General features: G+C 45.9%; 1 protein-coding gene across 1 annotated transcript in view; it reads right to left on the bottom strand.

The window, feature by feature from the left end:
• The window catches only part of MEI1 (meiotic double-stranded break formation protein 1), a 79,072-nt gene that overhangs the window by 9,642 nt on the left and 54,549 nt on the right, over positions 1 to 14,881 (bottom strand). The window contains exons 21-26 of the mRNA XM_043562750.1: positions 11,628 to 11,793; positions 9,900 to 10,004; positions 8,040 to 8,150; positions 7,563 to 7,723; positions 4,962 to 5,043; positions 4,598 to 4,773 (exon numbers count right to left, since the gene is read on the bottom strand). Of these exons, the coding sequence (XP_043418685.1) occupies positions 4,598 to 4,773; positions 4,962 to 5,043; positions 7,563 to 7,723; positions 8,040 to 8,150; positions 9,900 to 10,004; positions 11,628 to 11,793 (801 nt within the window). The remainder of the gene's footprint in view (positions 1 to 4,597; positions 4,774 to 4,961; positions 5,044 to 7,562; positions 7,724 to 8,039; positions 8,151 to 9,899; positions 10,005 to 11,627; positions 11,794 to 14,881) is intronic.

Here is a 14,881-nt window from a genome sequence, read left to right as displayed (position 1 = left end):
GTAACTTAAAAATGATTAATTTTGTGATGTTAATTTTACCATGATTTAAAAAACAAAACAAAACCAAAAAAAAAACAAAAAACAAAACACCAGAGGCACAGGAGAGTGTCGCAGCCCTGGGCCCTGGGCAGGGAAAGTGAATGGTGATGGTGCTAAAGGAAGTCACTGATCCCTTAGTGGTTAAGCCACTAGTTTAAGGAAGGTTTCCATCACTCAAGGCCTGGTTCAAATGTAACCTCTTCTGTAGAGATTTTCTTGATTCAAATAATAGGTCATTTTGGCATTAATTGTAATTGTGCTTCCTACAACCTGAGTACTTAATGTCATATTCATTTCTGTGTCCTCATTCATTCATTCATTCAACAAACACTGGATGCCAATTTAGTGCCAGGTTTCATGCTGGATATAGAGTATAAGGGAATAATTTTTTCCCTATGTTCTGAATGTTAAAATAGGAACTTCAGCCCTTTCAGAAACATTGAAGAGAAAGCATTTGCCCTTCCTCCCACATTTAACTGGCTCCTCCTCACCCAAGGACAGATTAATCTAATAGGTAAGATACTAGCTTAACATGTACTATGGCATCAAGACAGGATCAAGGTATTAAAGGTCATGCTCTCATGAACTTAAACTCTTAAGGTCTTGGCCAGCTGGCTAAGTGTCCACAATGCAAACATAATTTCCCTGCATATAGGCTCCTGGTCTGGCCTGGGGGAAAGGCAGTGGTTTAAAAGCTCTTTTTGAATAGATATAATAAAGCAAGTACAGTAAAATGTTAATAAAATCTAGGTGGTGTGTATATGAATGGTCACTGTAAAATTCTTTAATCTCTGCTGTATATGAAAAAGTAGAGACAAAAAAAATTATAATAAGCCCAGTATGACCTGAAGTCCCAGCTACACTCTACTACAGTGTTTACCAGAAATAAAGCTGATGTTTTGGTTCTCATCTGATTCCTGACTTCTCATCTGGTTTTGAACCCACAAGGGGAACAAGACACAAAGATTAGTCAGACACAGTTCCTACCTTTGAGGAGCTCACAGTCTCGGGAAGACTGATAGGAAAATGGGAAGTTACAACAGAGACGTTAAAGGTACAGAGCCTTGTGCAGAGATGCGCTGGCAGGACAAATCTCGGCAACCACAGAGCCAGCAACTTCTATCTCCTGACATTTCTCAACCTTCCCCATACTGTGCACAGGCTCAGTGGGGATCAGTCCTTGAACATGATCTCCCACAATCAACAGCCGTATCATATATGTGCAGTCATCATCTGGACACCAAGTAGTGTCTGCTCAAATGAAGGCCCACATCCCACCCCAGGAAGTCTCTGCAACTCCCCTCACTCATTTGCTGGCTCCCTCCCCAACCTCCCTCCTCTTGTCTTATGAACGACTTGCCCTCAGATCAGACCATAAGGATCTCTCTTAGACAAGCTCCAAAGGGCAAGAAGAGAGAATCCAAGTCTAACAAAAACAGCATAAACATCCAGGGCTTCCGTAACCCTACAGTGACCAGCTCATATTTGAAAATAATACACAATAGGGGTGCCTGGGTGGCTCAGTCGGTTAAGTGCCCGACTTCGGCTCAGGTTATGATCTTGCAGTTCGTGAGTTTGAGCCCTGCATTGGGCTCTGTGCTGACAGCTCAGAGCCTGAAGCCTGCTTCGGATTCTGTTTCCCCCTCTTTCTGCCCCTCCCTGGCTCACGCTCTGTCTCTCTCTCTCTCAAAAATAAATAAACATTAAAAAAAATTTTTTTTAAAGAAAAGAAAATAATACACAATAAGCCTCTTAAAAGAAAAGAAAGTTCTGGGGAATCAAGGGTTGGAAACAGGCCACAAGGCCAGGAACAGGGAATGAGTCCATATCAGAGAACAAAATGGTGCTGCCATCAAGATCAATCCTGTTTCTGATGCCCCCCTGCCTGTAGGGATGTAGGACAAATCACTTGGTCTTTTCAGCTCAGCTCAAGCATCCCTACCAGGAAACCTTCTCTGACAGCCAGCTTTGCACTAACCCTATACTAGACTATCAGTTACACCCTGTACCCCACAATGCAGTGTGTCCCTTTAGCCCAGAACTGACCACATTGTGTTATCACTTCTTGTCTACACAGCAGTTCCCCACCAGATGTTAACTCCTCAAAGGCAGGCATCTAACATACCTCCATGCCCCACCACCCTTCACAGTATGTGATGGCTGGATAAACAATGATCTCCATGGCACAAAAACAGACACTCAGATCAATGGAACAGAATAAAGAACCCAGAAATGGACCCACAAATGTATGGCCAACTAATCTTTGTCAAAGCAGCAAAGAATAGCCAATGGAATAAAGACAGTCTCTTCAGCAAGTGGTGCTGGGAAAACTGGACAGCGACATGCAGAAGAATGAACCTGGACCACCTTTTTACACCATACACAAAAACAAACTCAAAATGGATGAAAGACCTAAATGTAAGACAGGAAGCCATCAAAATCCTCAAGGAGAAGGCAGGCAAAAATCTCTTTGATCTTGGCCACAGCAACTTCTAACTCAACAAGTCTCCAGAGGCAAGGGAAACAAAAGCAAAAATGAACTACTGGGACCTCATCAAAATAAAAAGCTTCTGCACAGCGAAGGAAACAATCAACAAAACTAAAAGGCAACTGATGGGATGGGAGAAGATATTTGCAAATGATATATCAGATAAAGGGTTAGTATCCAAAATCTATAAAGAATTTATCAAACTCAACACCCAAAAAACAAATAATCCAGTGAAGAAATGGGCAAAAGACATGAATAGACACTTCTCCAAAGAAGACATCCAGATGGCCAACTGGCACATGAAAAAATGCTCCACATCACTCATCATCAGGGAAATACAAATCAAAACCACCGTGAGATACCACCTTACACCTGTCAGAATGGTTAACATGAACAACTCAGGCAACAACAGATGTTGGCGAGGATGTGGAGAAAGAGGATTTCTTTTGCATTGCTGGTGGGAATGCAAGCTGGTGCAGTCACTCTGGAAAACAGTATGGAGGTTCCTCAAAAAACTAAAAATAGACCTACCCTACGACCCAGCAATTGCACTACTAGGCATTTATCCACGGGATACAGGGATGCTGTTTCAAAGGGACACATGCACCCCAATGTTTATAGCAGCACTATCAACAATAGCCAAAGTATGGAAAGAGCCCAAATGTCCATCAGTGGCTAAATGGATAAAGAAGATGTGGTGTGTGTGTGTGTAGACACACACACACATGCACGCACACACACGCGCGCACACACACACACACACTGGAGTATTACTCGGCTATCAAAAAGAATGAAATCTTGCCATTTGCAACTACGTGGATGGAACTAGAGGGTATTATGCTAAGCGAAATTAGAGGGTATTATGCTAAGCAAAATTAGAGAAAGACAAATATCATACCACTTCACTCATGAGTACTTCAAGACACAGAACTGATAAACATAAAGGAAGGGAAACAAAAATAATATAAAAACAGGAAGGGGGACAAAACATAAGAGACTCTTAAATATGGAGAACAGAGGGTTACTGGAGGGATTGTGGGAGGGGGGATGGGCTCAATGGGTAAGGGGCATTAAGGAATCTACTCCTGAAATCATTGTTGCACTATATGCTAACTAATTTCGATGTAAATTAAAATAATACATACAATAATAATACAATACAATACAATACAATACAATGATCTCCAAAAGTCCTGTAAGCTGTGAAACACAAAGCCCTCTGGGGTACACATCTACTGTTTTGGCTTACACAAAATTCACTCCTCCTTTTTCTGCAAAGTTTTCTTTTGTGGAACTATCCCTCTTTCATATTCTGTCTACAAGGGTAATGGAGAGCTGACCGCATGGCCCCAGACTCCGGGAGAGGGCACTGACTCAAGCCACATCAGCCAGAGCATCCCATGGTCCAGCCACAGTGATTGGCACATTACCCAAGCCAGACTAATGAGACTCAGTTCTGAGGACTGCTGGGAAAGAGAAAGTCTCTTGCTGCTGGAAGGATAAAAGCCAGGTGCTGCTGTTGGTCATTCTACCATTCCATGAGAATAAAGCTGATAGAGAAAAATGCAGAACCAAGACATGGAGATAGAGCTCTGATGACACTATCTGGGCCTCTGGGATCCAACTGTGCCTGAAGCCAGTAATGACCCCTGACCTTCTCAGTTATGAGCCATTTTGTGTTTCATTTCTGTCACTATAACTTTAAGTTTTTTTTTTTTTTCAACGTTTATTTATTTTTGGGACAGAGAGAGACAGAGCATGAAGGGGGGAGGGGCAGAGAGAGAGGGAGACACAGAATCGGAAACAGGCTCCAGGCTCTGAGCCATCAGCCCAGAGCCTGACGCGGGGCTCGAACTCACGGACCGCAAGATCGTGACCTGGCTGAAGTCGGATGCTTAACTGACTGCGCCACCCAGGCGCCCCATGTCACTATAACTTTAAAAGTCCCAATCAATCCACCCTCCAATCCTAGAGGAAATACCAGGTCCTAGACAGGCAGCTACTCCTTCCTACTGTTGTTCTGGGAGAAGCAGACTCCACTGCCAGGGTCCCACTTGGCAAGGGCCTTACCTGCACCAAGAGGTTCTGCAGTCCGATGACCAGGGACAACACTTGTGATGTTCCCAGCGGAGCGAGGGCAGTGTCCTCAGGGGCCGGTGGTGGCTGGGCCCTTGAGGGCACCAGGGCCACAAGGGCAGAGGAGAAGCTTTGTTGCAGGGCTGTCCGCAAGAAGCATAAGATGGCAGCTGAAAGCAAGAAACTCCTTCCAGTCAGTTCCCGCCTCTTTCCCTACCTTCCACCTAGCTCTGTCACAGTGGGGGAGACAGTGTAGATAATAATGGGGTGACCATCAGCTAGTCTGGGAGGGGTGGTCCCATCTCACAGTCTAAGGGAAAAGCTCATCTTCTCCTATTCGAGGATCCTGGGGCCATACCTGAGAGCAGTGCAGCCTTTTTCTTCGGAAAGCTGAGGACCTTCAATACTTGGTCCAGTTCCACGGACAGTGTCTGGTGAACCTGGCAGGGTAGGAGGTGAAGGGGTGACTCCCACATTCTGGCAGCTTGAGCAGATGATAACCTGTCCCAATATCTCTTCTATGCACCCACACATACCCACTGCATCAAGAGGGACAAAGGAGGCCACACAGTCTTGTGAGCCCACCAGTCCTAGATTCAGGAGTGTAAGGAGGTGAATTAAGCCTGTACACAGAGAACACTTCTTCCCCCAAATCTCCTCCATCGTCAAGGAACTCCTCCATAAGGGAGCCTGCCCGGCCTCATCTGTGATTCAGTCTCCATTTCAGCCCACCATCCAAGTTAACTTAGATCTAGAGTCAGACAGCCCAGAATCAAAATCCTGGCTCTGCTACTAGCTAGCCTGTGGCCAAAGGGAAGTCACTGCACCTCTCCCAGCCTGCCTCACTTTCTTCATGTATGAAATGGGAATAATGCCACTTGCTTTTACTCCCTCCAGAACTATTCTGAAGAATGGCTGAAGATCAGCATTGGTGAAGGTGCTCTTTAAAATTAAAGCAACGTCCAAACTGACGGGTTAGCTGGAATGGTAGGTTCAAAGCTGAGTCTGGCTCTGCTCTCCTCACCCATCACACATGCTGCTTTGAGGCAGGAATTACTTCTCTATTTGGATGCATCACAGTTTGACACAAAGCAGTTCCTCAAAAATGCTTGTTGGCTGGTGGATCAGCAGGTTCTGGGCAGAAGAACCAACTTGTACAAAGGTATTGGAATAACATACCAATGTAAAATGTAATAGAGGAAACTGTGTGGGAGTTATTTGGGAACTCTGTGCTATCTATTTTTCAGTACACCTAAAACTCTTAGAAATAAAGGCTATCAACAATGAATCAATCAATCAGAAACAAACTATCAATGGTATGAGGATGTGAAAAAGCAGAGCTGATCTGGAGAAGAGTCAACAGTTGGTCAAAGGACAGAAAAGGAGGGTGGAATGGCAGTAAGTTAGGCTGCCGAGGGGCCAAGTGAGCAAGGTCTCAGTGGCCATGTGGAGAACAGAAAGGCTGCTGGAGGAGTGTGGGCTCTGGAGGGCAGACAGACTGGCTGCAGGGACAGAAGATATGGAGGAGGGGACAGGCCAGGGGCCAGGAGACTGAAGAGGCCACATTAGTGGTAAGAACAAACCATCAGGCCTGAGCTAAGGCAGTGGGAAGGACTTAGAGAGGAGGTGGTTAGTAGGTAATTGGCTGGGTGTGAGCTGAGGACCAGGGCAGAGCCAGGCACACGGTGTAGGCTACCACCCAGGGAAGTGACTACAGGGGTAAGGGTGGGGCCAAGAAAGGGAGAAAAGGTTCCTGTCCTAATTCAACACCATGGACAACAACCAGAAGACCAGTTATAGAATAGATCTATCAGAGCTTGCTGCTACCTTAGAGGCCAAACTTTAAAAATGGTTTCAGGGGCTCCTGGGTGGCTCAGTCAGTTAAGCGTCTGACTCTTGATTTCAGCCCAGATCATGATCTCATGGTTCATGAGTTCAAGCCCTGTATGGTGCTCCATGCTGACAGTGCAGAGCCTGCTTGGAATTCAGCCTCCCTCTCTCTCTGTCCCTCCTCTGTTTGCTTTCTCTCTCCTCTCTGTCTCTCTCTCAAAATAAATAAACATTAAAAAATTTAAAAAAATAAAAATAAAAATGGCTTCACAAATGAGTGTGTGCCTGGCACTAGACTGGCACAGGGCTAGGCACAGTGAGAAGATACGTCAAGGCTAGAAGATGTTTCTACCCATAAGGAGCAGCCAGGCTTAGAGAGGAGACACCAGAATGTGGAGCAGCCCTCAAAGGAGCTCATTCAGGGCACTATGATGACAAGGTCCTATATGGGGGGGCAGGTAGGGACTGAGAGGAAGGGAGGTGATCTGTCGGTGTGTCCACTGCTCCCCTGTTCCCTGCATTACCTTCTCCAAAAATCACAACAACAGCTTATACATGTCTGGCATTTCACAGCTTACCATCCAGTACTACAAGGCCACAGGCTGGCTTCTGCCTTCCTGTCCGATCTGACAGTCACTCTCTACATTCTAATCACACAGTCACTCACCACTCTCCAAACATGTACACTATGTCCTAAATTTGTGCGGCTTCCCGTCTTTGCTCATACTGCTCTCTTTACCTTGAATGCCTTTCCCCGCTATCTTTGCCTGGTACAGTTGTACTTTCTTTTCAAGGCTTTGCTTAAAGAGTACAATATAAGTTTCCGAAGTGTGGGGTACATGCTGTATTTACGTCCTATTCCTCTGTGCCTAGAACACAGCCGGGCAGGTAGGTGATCCATGTGTGATAAATTAATGTAAACCAACCTGACAACCCTGGTTTTTTCCCCATTTTGCAGGCAAAGAAACTGAAGCTCAGAGATTTAAATACCTTGCCAAGGTTACTCAGTTAAATACCTTAGCAAGGTCACTCAGCTAATAAGCCACAGGGCTGAGACCAGAACTCAGGAATTTTGTCACTCCTCTGTGTGCTACCCCATGCCCCAAAGCCACAGGGCTTAGAGACTAACCTGCAGACTGCCAGCGTGCTGCTGAGCAGAGAAGGAGGCAGCGAGCAGCCAGGCGGAGCAAAGGAGTGCAGTCCTGGGAGAGTCCACCTCTGTCCAGGTGAGAGCCAGAGTCTTCTCCAGAAGTTCTATCAGAGCTGTGCTGCTAAGGAGCACTGCGGCAGCTATAGACAGTTTGGCAGGGCGAGAGCCACATGAGTTACACAGGAGACCCTGCTCAGCACCAGCATCATGGTTAGCACATGATGGGGACCTCATGCACACACGGTGAATGAACAAAAGACTCAGCTTGAGGTTCTAAGGGTTTCAACTTCATTCCAGAACCACAGGTTATCAGAACCAGAAAGGATCTTATGGCTATCTGGTCCAGACATCTCCCCCTATATATTTCCATAAGAGAAAAAAAAACTAAGGGCAGCAATGGCCACAGACACTGCCCAGCACCCTTCCTCTTCACTCTCTCAGCCTGGGCCCCGGTACCTCTTTTCTGACTGCTTGGTGTGGTCTGATGAAGGCTCCAATACAGGAAGTTGAAGGAGGGCTGCAGGATATCCACATCAGCGGGGCTGCACTTCCCACACAGCTTGCTCACTGCAAGAGAGTCCCCAGGAACCCCATCACCTAGCACTCCATGGCTTTCATGTGCACCAGCACTCACAATTATCACAGATAATGCCCTTCCACTGGCTAATTTCAGATGTCAGTCTGTCAGTCTTAGGGACCAAGCACAAAGTAAGTGTCCCTGGTAATAACAGCCAATGAAAAGAAACACAGTAACAAACCTGAAGGCATGTTCACACTCTCCATCTGAAAAAAAAATATTCAGGCAAGCAGCCCACAGCTGCATGTTAGAACAGACTGCACAAGTTTAGGTGATCAAAGGCATCCTATAACAGCATTCATGCCAGCAAAGACTCCATGATGAGAGTCTGCAGATGTCATCTAGGCCAGCTTGCCACCCCTAGCAGGAAGAAGATCCAGCCTCTGGAATCTTCCAGCAATGGGGCATTCACCACTTTCCCAGAGGACTCCACCACCATCAACATGCAATTCCCTGAACTTGCCATATTCTCTTTCACCCTCTCTTTCGCCCTCATCTGGCTAACTCCTTAACACCTATTCAGCAATCAAGATTCAGCTCAAAGTTCACCTCCTCCACGAAGCCCTCTGTAACTTCTCAAACCAAGATGAGATGCCTCTTCATGATCCCCCAGCCCTCATCAGAACAGTTACTACACCGTAGAATAGACATCTATAGAACATTATCCCTTTCCTCCTAGGATTCACCACTCTACTCCCCTGCCCTTATCGCCTCAATATGAAACCTACCTAGGTCTCCATTCGCTGTTTTGGCAGCCACATCACACAGCCACACAGACTTCTAATTGGCTTATGGTCAATCAGACAAGCAGCCCCCTTCCTCAACTCTGTCCTCTACCTGCAATGCTCTCAAATTAAAGTACTCAAGGATTATATATAAATGTATATTACATTGCACATGTATGTTTCAGGTCGTTATCCCCCCCGCCCCAGGCCCTTTGACAACTCGTTTCATTTTATCATATGCAGTTTTCCCTCCCAGCTGCGTGTTACCTTGATCTGACAGATAGGCTGGGATGACCAGCATCAGATCAGGCCTAGAGGCCCTTTTTAAGTCTATCAGGCCTGGGATCCAGGCAGGGAAAGAACCAACCCCCCCTGTGGCCAGAGTGCCTGACAGTCCATAGTACTGAAGAAATGCCATTTTTTCCCTAGTAATTTCAATCTTTCTGCAAGAAACCCTTCTAAGGATGGTGCTTATGAAGTGGCAACTGCATTAATGAACAATGAAAAGTCCTAATGAAGTTTGGGTATGGGTGGAAGAGGCCTAGAGGACTGTGAACTGAATCATCAGATCCTGAGTCAGTTGTGGAGTGGGGTGGGGTGGAGAACTGAGCTTGTGCCAGGAAAAGTGAATCTCCACAGACAGTCTCCACTGGAGGCCTACTGTGTGCCAAGTATTGCATGGCATTCTACATGTAGCAATCCCTTATCTCAACCCTACATCAGCTAAGTACTACTGTTTTACCTGTGAGGAACCTAAAGCTAGGTGACTACCTAAGGTGGCATAGCTAGTGGCTGAGAACAAACCCAGGCGTTCCCAACTCCAGGGCTGTGCCTGTCACACAGTGTTGTGGTTTTGTTTTTGTTTCATTTCCTAAACCCTCCCAGAGTGTAACTAAGAAAGATCTAAAAGATCCCCTAGCAAGAAACCCACGGGAACAGAGTGACCCACTAGCTTCTTTCAAAGAGATGAATGATGGAATGAAGGAGGAGGCCCAGCCCTGGGCCCTCAGGCACCTTGGTGAAGGAGCTTCAGGGCCATGCTGTCCAGTTCTTGCTCTGATTTGTTCTTCAGCTGCACTAAAGAAAGGAGGCTCAGTAGCAACGGTAGGTTCCCCGAGTCTGTGAGGAAGAAGGAAGAGGGCTGGTCAGGATACTCAGATCACCCCAAGGTCAGAGAGACATCCCCTACTATAAATGTTTGCTGGGATTCACCCCTACTTCCTGCCTTCTTTGGGCACAGGGGCAACTGACATACTGAGTGCCAACTCTGGGTTGGGTAGCAGAAATTCAATATTTCACTTGGTCCCCCTTGTGAAATAGGGATAGTTATTTCTATCTCGCAGTTACAAAAACAGGCCCAGAGAGGCTGAGTAACTTCTCTAAGCTCCCACAGTCAGTTAGTGGCAGGGTCAGAACTTGAACCCAAACCTGAGTTTAGTGCCCACGTTTTTTCAACTATGTTTCCATGAAATCTCATGGCTCTTAAGCATTATCATCAGTTAGATGTGGCTTATCCTTCCCTGAAGAGGAAGGACTCAGTTCTTCCACATATCCTTAAATCTACCTCCAAACTTCCATCCGCAGTCAGCACTGGATCTAGTGAACCACAGCTCTCCTCCCACTTCCTCTTACTTGCTTGGAAATTTTATTTAAAAATTCAACTTTTTATTTATTTTTTTTTATTTAAAAAAAAAATTTTTTTTTAATTTTTTTTTTTTAACGTTTATTTATTTTTGAGACAGAGAGAGACAGAGCATGAACGGGGGAGGGTCAGCGAGAGGGAGACACAGAATCCGAAACAGGCTCCAGGCTCTGAGCTGTCAGCACAGAGCCCGACACGGGGCTCGAACTCATGGACCACGAGATCATGACCTGAGCCGAAGTCGGCTGCTTAACTGACTGAGCCACCCAGGCGCCCCTAAAAAAAATTTTTTTTAACATTTATTTATTTTTGAGACAGAGAGAGACAGAGCATGAATGCGGGAGGGTCAGAGAGAGAGGGAGACACAGAATCTGAAACAGGCTCCAGGCTCCGAGCTGTCAGCACAGAGCCTGACGCGGGGCTTGAACTCACGGACGTGAGATCATGACCTGGGCCGAAGTCGGACGCTCAACCGACTGAGCCACCCAGGCGCCCCAAAAATTCAACTTTTTAAAAACAGGAAAAGACAAACCAATCTCAACTTTTCAGTGTCTTCATAGCATACCAAACATCGAACTTCCTTGACTCCAAGGAGTCCTAATCCAGATTTGGAAACTATCCTGGATTTCACTGGCAGCTTCTAACACATTTGAGATCCACCCCGTTCCCAGCCCCTGCTGGCTCCCACTGCCTCCCTGGCCTCCCCTATATTTCCCACTTTCTTCTTCCCAACTGGGGACTACCATTCTTGTGACAAACAGCTCTGAGCACATGACAAACTCACAGGGTGAGGACATGCATGCATACATCATATACACCCACCTATGCTAAACACACAGAAACATTAAACATAAACACTCTCACACCATACACACACACACACACACACACACACACACACACACACACCAAATATGTTGAGCGCTCACTCTCTGATGAGAGGAAGGAGATAAAGTTTAGCTTGATTCCACACTGGCCTGACTTCTCTTTTTCAGAGAAAATTCTGATTCTGTCTCCTGGAGCAGACCTCATCAGGGCAGAGATGCCCACTCCTAACGGAGCTTCAGGTCAAAAAATGCCCCCCACAGCTGCAGACTGACCTCCTGAGGGAGAGGCCCCATGTTCCACCAGTAGATGCTGTAGGATCAGCAGGAAGTGGCCTCGGATGAGACCACCCACTTGGACATCCTCATTCCTCCTCAAAAAGGTCCTTAGGACAATCAGTACTTTGCGGGCTGTGTCCACTGGGCTGGAATAGATGAGATCCTAGGCAAGAGAGAAGGAATCCAGAGCTTAGAGGACATCACAGTTGGGGACAGGCAGACAGTTGAGAAGACAGGGGCTGAGGAAGGACCCAGGATGGTAGTGTCACAAAACCTGGGGAAGGAAGCATTTACTTACTTGGCACCTATTATGTACCAATCTGTTGAATAGGTCCATCCTAAATAAGAAGAAACAGAGACTCAGAGAAATTACTGGATGTGCCAAAGGTCACATAAGCCAGTAAATGGCATAGCTAAGATTTAATCTCCTACCTCCAAGCCCAAAGCTCTTTCTACTTTCCAGGAACCCTGTCTCTGACACATGTAAGTTTTAGGGTCAAGAAGAGGTTACTTCAGTACAGAGGATGTGAAGGGAGGAAAAGAGAGTTGGGGATGGAGATGTCACAGGGCAGGGAAAGGATGGGTTAGGACAGATTCGGGGTACAGGAAGGGAAGCGAGGACCAGGTCAGGCCCCTTCTCTGCCATGGCATCTGGCTATATTTCTGCCGCAAGCTATAAAGGCCTTGGGTTCAGAAGGTGGGAAAGGACATTGCTTTTTATTTGCTTTCAGAGTTATTTTAATGAGTATATGATAAAGACAAAGCCAGTCAGAAGCCACACCAGAGACTACTCTACTGATAGCTCCTGGCACCTACCAGCTCAAACAAGCCAATTCCTTTGGACAGGCTAACATGCTGGGTGCTATGAATCCAGGGTCACACACAGACTCTCTTTCTCGGGAGGACAGCTGACACACAGAGAGACATGGCTACAGGGCACCCAGCCAGACAACTCCAGATGTGCTAATCACTGGGTGGCACATGGGCATCTAGGCTTCGCTCTTCACAAACTTCCACAGCTGCCAGAGAAACAACTATAAATCAACAATTGCTCAATTAGGGATTGATAATGTCAGGTACTGTGATGTGTTAAAACTGTAGCTGTATGTTTATTTATATATTATCTGTATCTTCATAATAACTCTTCCAAGTAGGCGTTAACCTAATTTTTCAAGTGAGGTAACAGGCATATTACATAGTTTGCCTATTAAGACAGCAGTGGCTCTATAAAGTCTACTATACTCTGAGTTAATGAAGAACAGGGATGAGGTTGGCTTCATCTTTGTCACCTTGTAGGGACTCAGAAAACATCTCTGGAAGGAGAGGATCACAGCATAGGAGGGCAAGAAGGAATCTCAATTCATTTATATCAACCCATTTTTACAGGGCATGAGGCTGAAGCCCAGAGTGGGTGTGATTTGCCCAAGGTCACAGGGACCAAGGCCAAACCTGATCCTGGTCCTGGTCCTGCTCCTCCCCCAGCACGTGGCTGCCTAATAGAGAGTTGGTCCCTCAGAACCCTGAGTTAAAATGTTAAAGTCCAAAAGGAAGAGGGCTACTCGGCCTCCAGTGGCTGTGGAGAATGCCAGGGGAAGGGGTGCGCCCCACTGTGGGGGTCAGTGGGAAGGCTCTGGGTGGAACATGGCCCACTCTGCAGTCTCTCCTCCCAGAGATGTCCAGATTTTTCTGGAGCTGGATCAACCAGGGTGAGGTGGCCAAGGAGGGAACAAACAGAGCTTCTGTGATATCACTGTTTTTCACATTTAAACAACCTACATGAAAGACCACCCATTGATAAGAGTGGCAATTAGCAGCTTTGTTTTCAGCTGCTAATTACCCATATCAAAACCAGAAATTGGTACCAACAACATATTTTTAGACTCTTTTTCCCTCCTGTGGCTAGAAGCTGGGAAGAAATGGTAAGAATTATATATATAAACAGATAGCAAAGTTGTTCCTTGCTATTCTTTTTCACCACTGATGTTTCTAGGATCCAATTTAGTGAAAAACTCATTAACTTTAGGTTCCATAGTCATGACCCTTACTAGTTATATGACCTTGAGCAATTCAATAAGCTGCTCTAGATTAACATTCTCTCTCTGATTCAGAGTAAGTCAATGATCAGGGAATCATAGGCTACTGTGTACAGGATAGCAAGAGTGCCTTTACATATTCTTTCCACATATTATTCCTATATATCCACATGTTATCTCCATTAAAAAATTTTTTTATTATGTATATATATTTATTTTTTGAGAGAGAGCGCGCAAGTTGGGGAGGGGCAGAGAGAGAGGGAGAGAAATCCCAAACAGGCTCCATGCTGTCAGCACAGAGCCCAATGTGGGGCTCAAACTCAAGAACTGTGAGATCATCCCCTGAGCTGAAACCAAGCCGGATATTTAACCAACTGAGCTCCCCAGGTGCCCCCACATGTTATCTCCATATTACATATGAGGAAACTGAAGCTCAGAAAAGCTTTCACCTTCCTGGATCTGTATGTATCATCCAGCCCTAAGGGATAGATCTTTCCTGTTGAGCTCTAGGCCTGGTGAAGCACAAGGCTCCTCTCTGCCCAGGAAGGTGGGGTGGTGAGGGTGGTTCACATTCAAGGACAAGAACTAGGCACAACAACAAAGGATGGGGCACCTGCTCCAGCTTGCCTGAGACAGCGTCTCTCTAAGGATTTGGTCTCTTGAGATTCGTTTTCTTTTAAGCTTGCTTCCTTTAAGTACTTATGTTTCTTGAAGCTAGTGGGCTAGGATAGTCTTCAACTAGGGAGGGTCTTCACCCTAGAAAGACTCACACTGAGAAAAAACTTGGGTGAGGAAGATAATGAGCTCCATTTTAGACAGAAATGTCAAATAGATGCTTAACTTTATGGGTCTGGAGCTCAGGAGAGAGGTCACAGATGGAGGCAGAGATTTGAGTCATCAGCATATAGTAGGAGGCCATGTGAATTATTGACACAGCCCAGGAAGATGACACTGAGTAAAAAGGAAGCTGAGGACAAAGCCATGAGGAACATCAATTTTCAAAGACTAGCCAGAGAGAAAGCAACAAAAGAGACTGGGAGAAGCACCAAGGGAGGTAGGAGAAAAATTAAGAGAGCTAGTATTTCCAAAACCAAGCGTATGTCGATAAAAAGGAAGTGGACAACCATCAAATAATAACAGGTCATGTAAGAGGAGAACCAAAAAGTCCACTGTAATTAGCCACAAGAATATTGTTGACGATCCTGGTAAGAGTGGTTT

Source organism: Prionailurus bengalensis, chromosome B4 (assembly GCF_016509475.1).
Source record: "Prionailurus bengalensis isolate Pbe53 chromosome B4, Fcat_Pben_1.1_paternal_pri, whole genome shotgun sequence".
NCBI lineage: Eukaryota > Metazoa > Chordata > Mammalia > Carnivora > Felidae > Prionailurus > Prionailurus bengalensis.
Note: the sequence above shows the minus strand (reverse complement) of the source record. Positions and strands in the feature narration are given on the sequence as shown.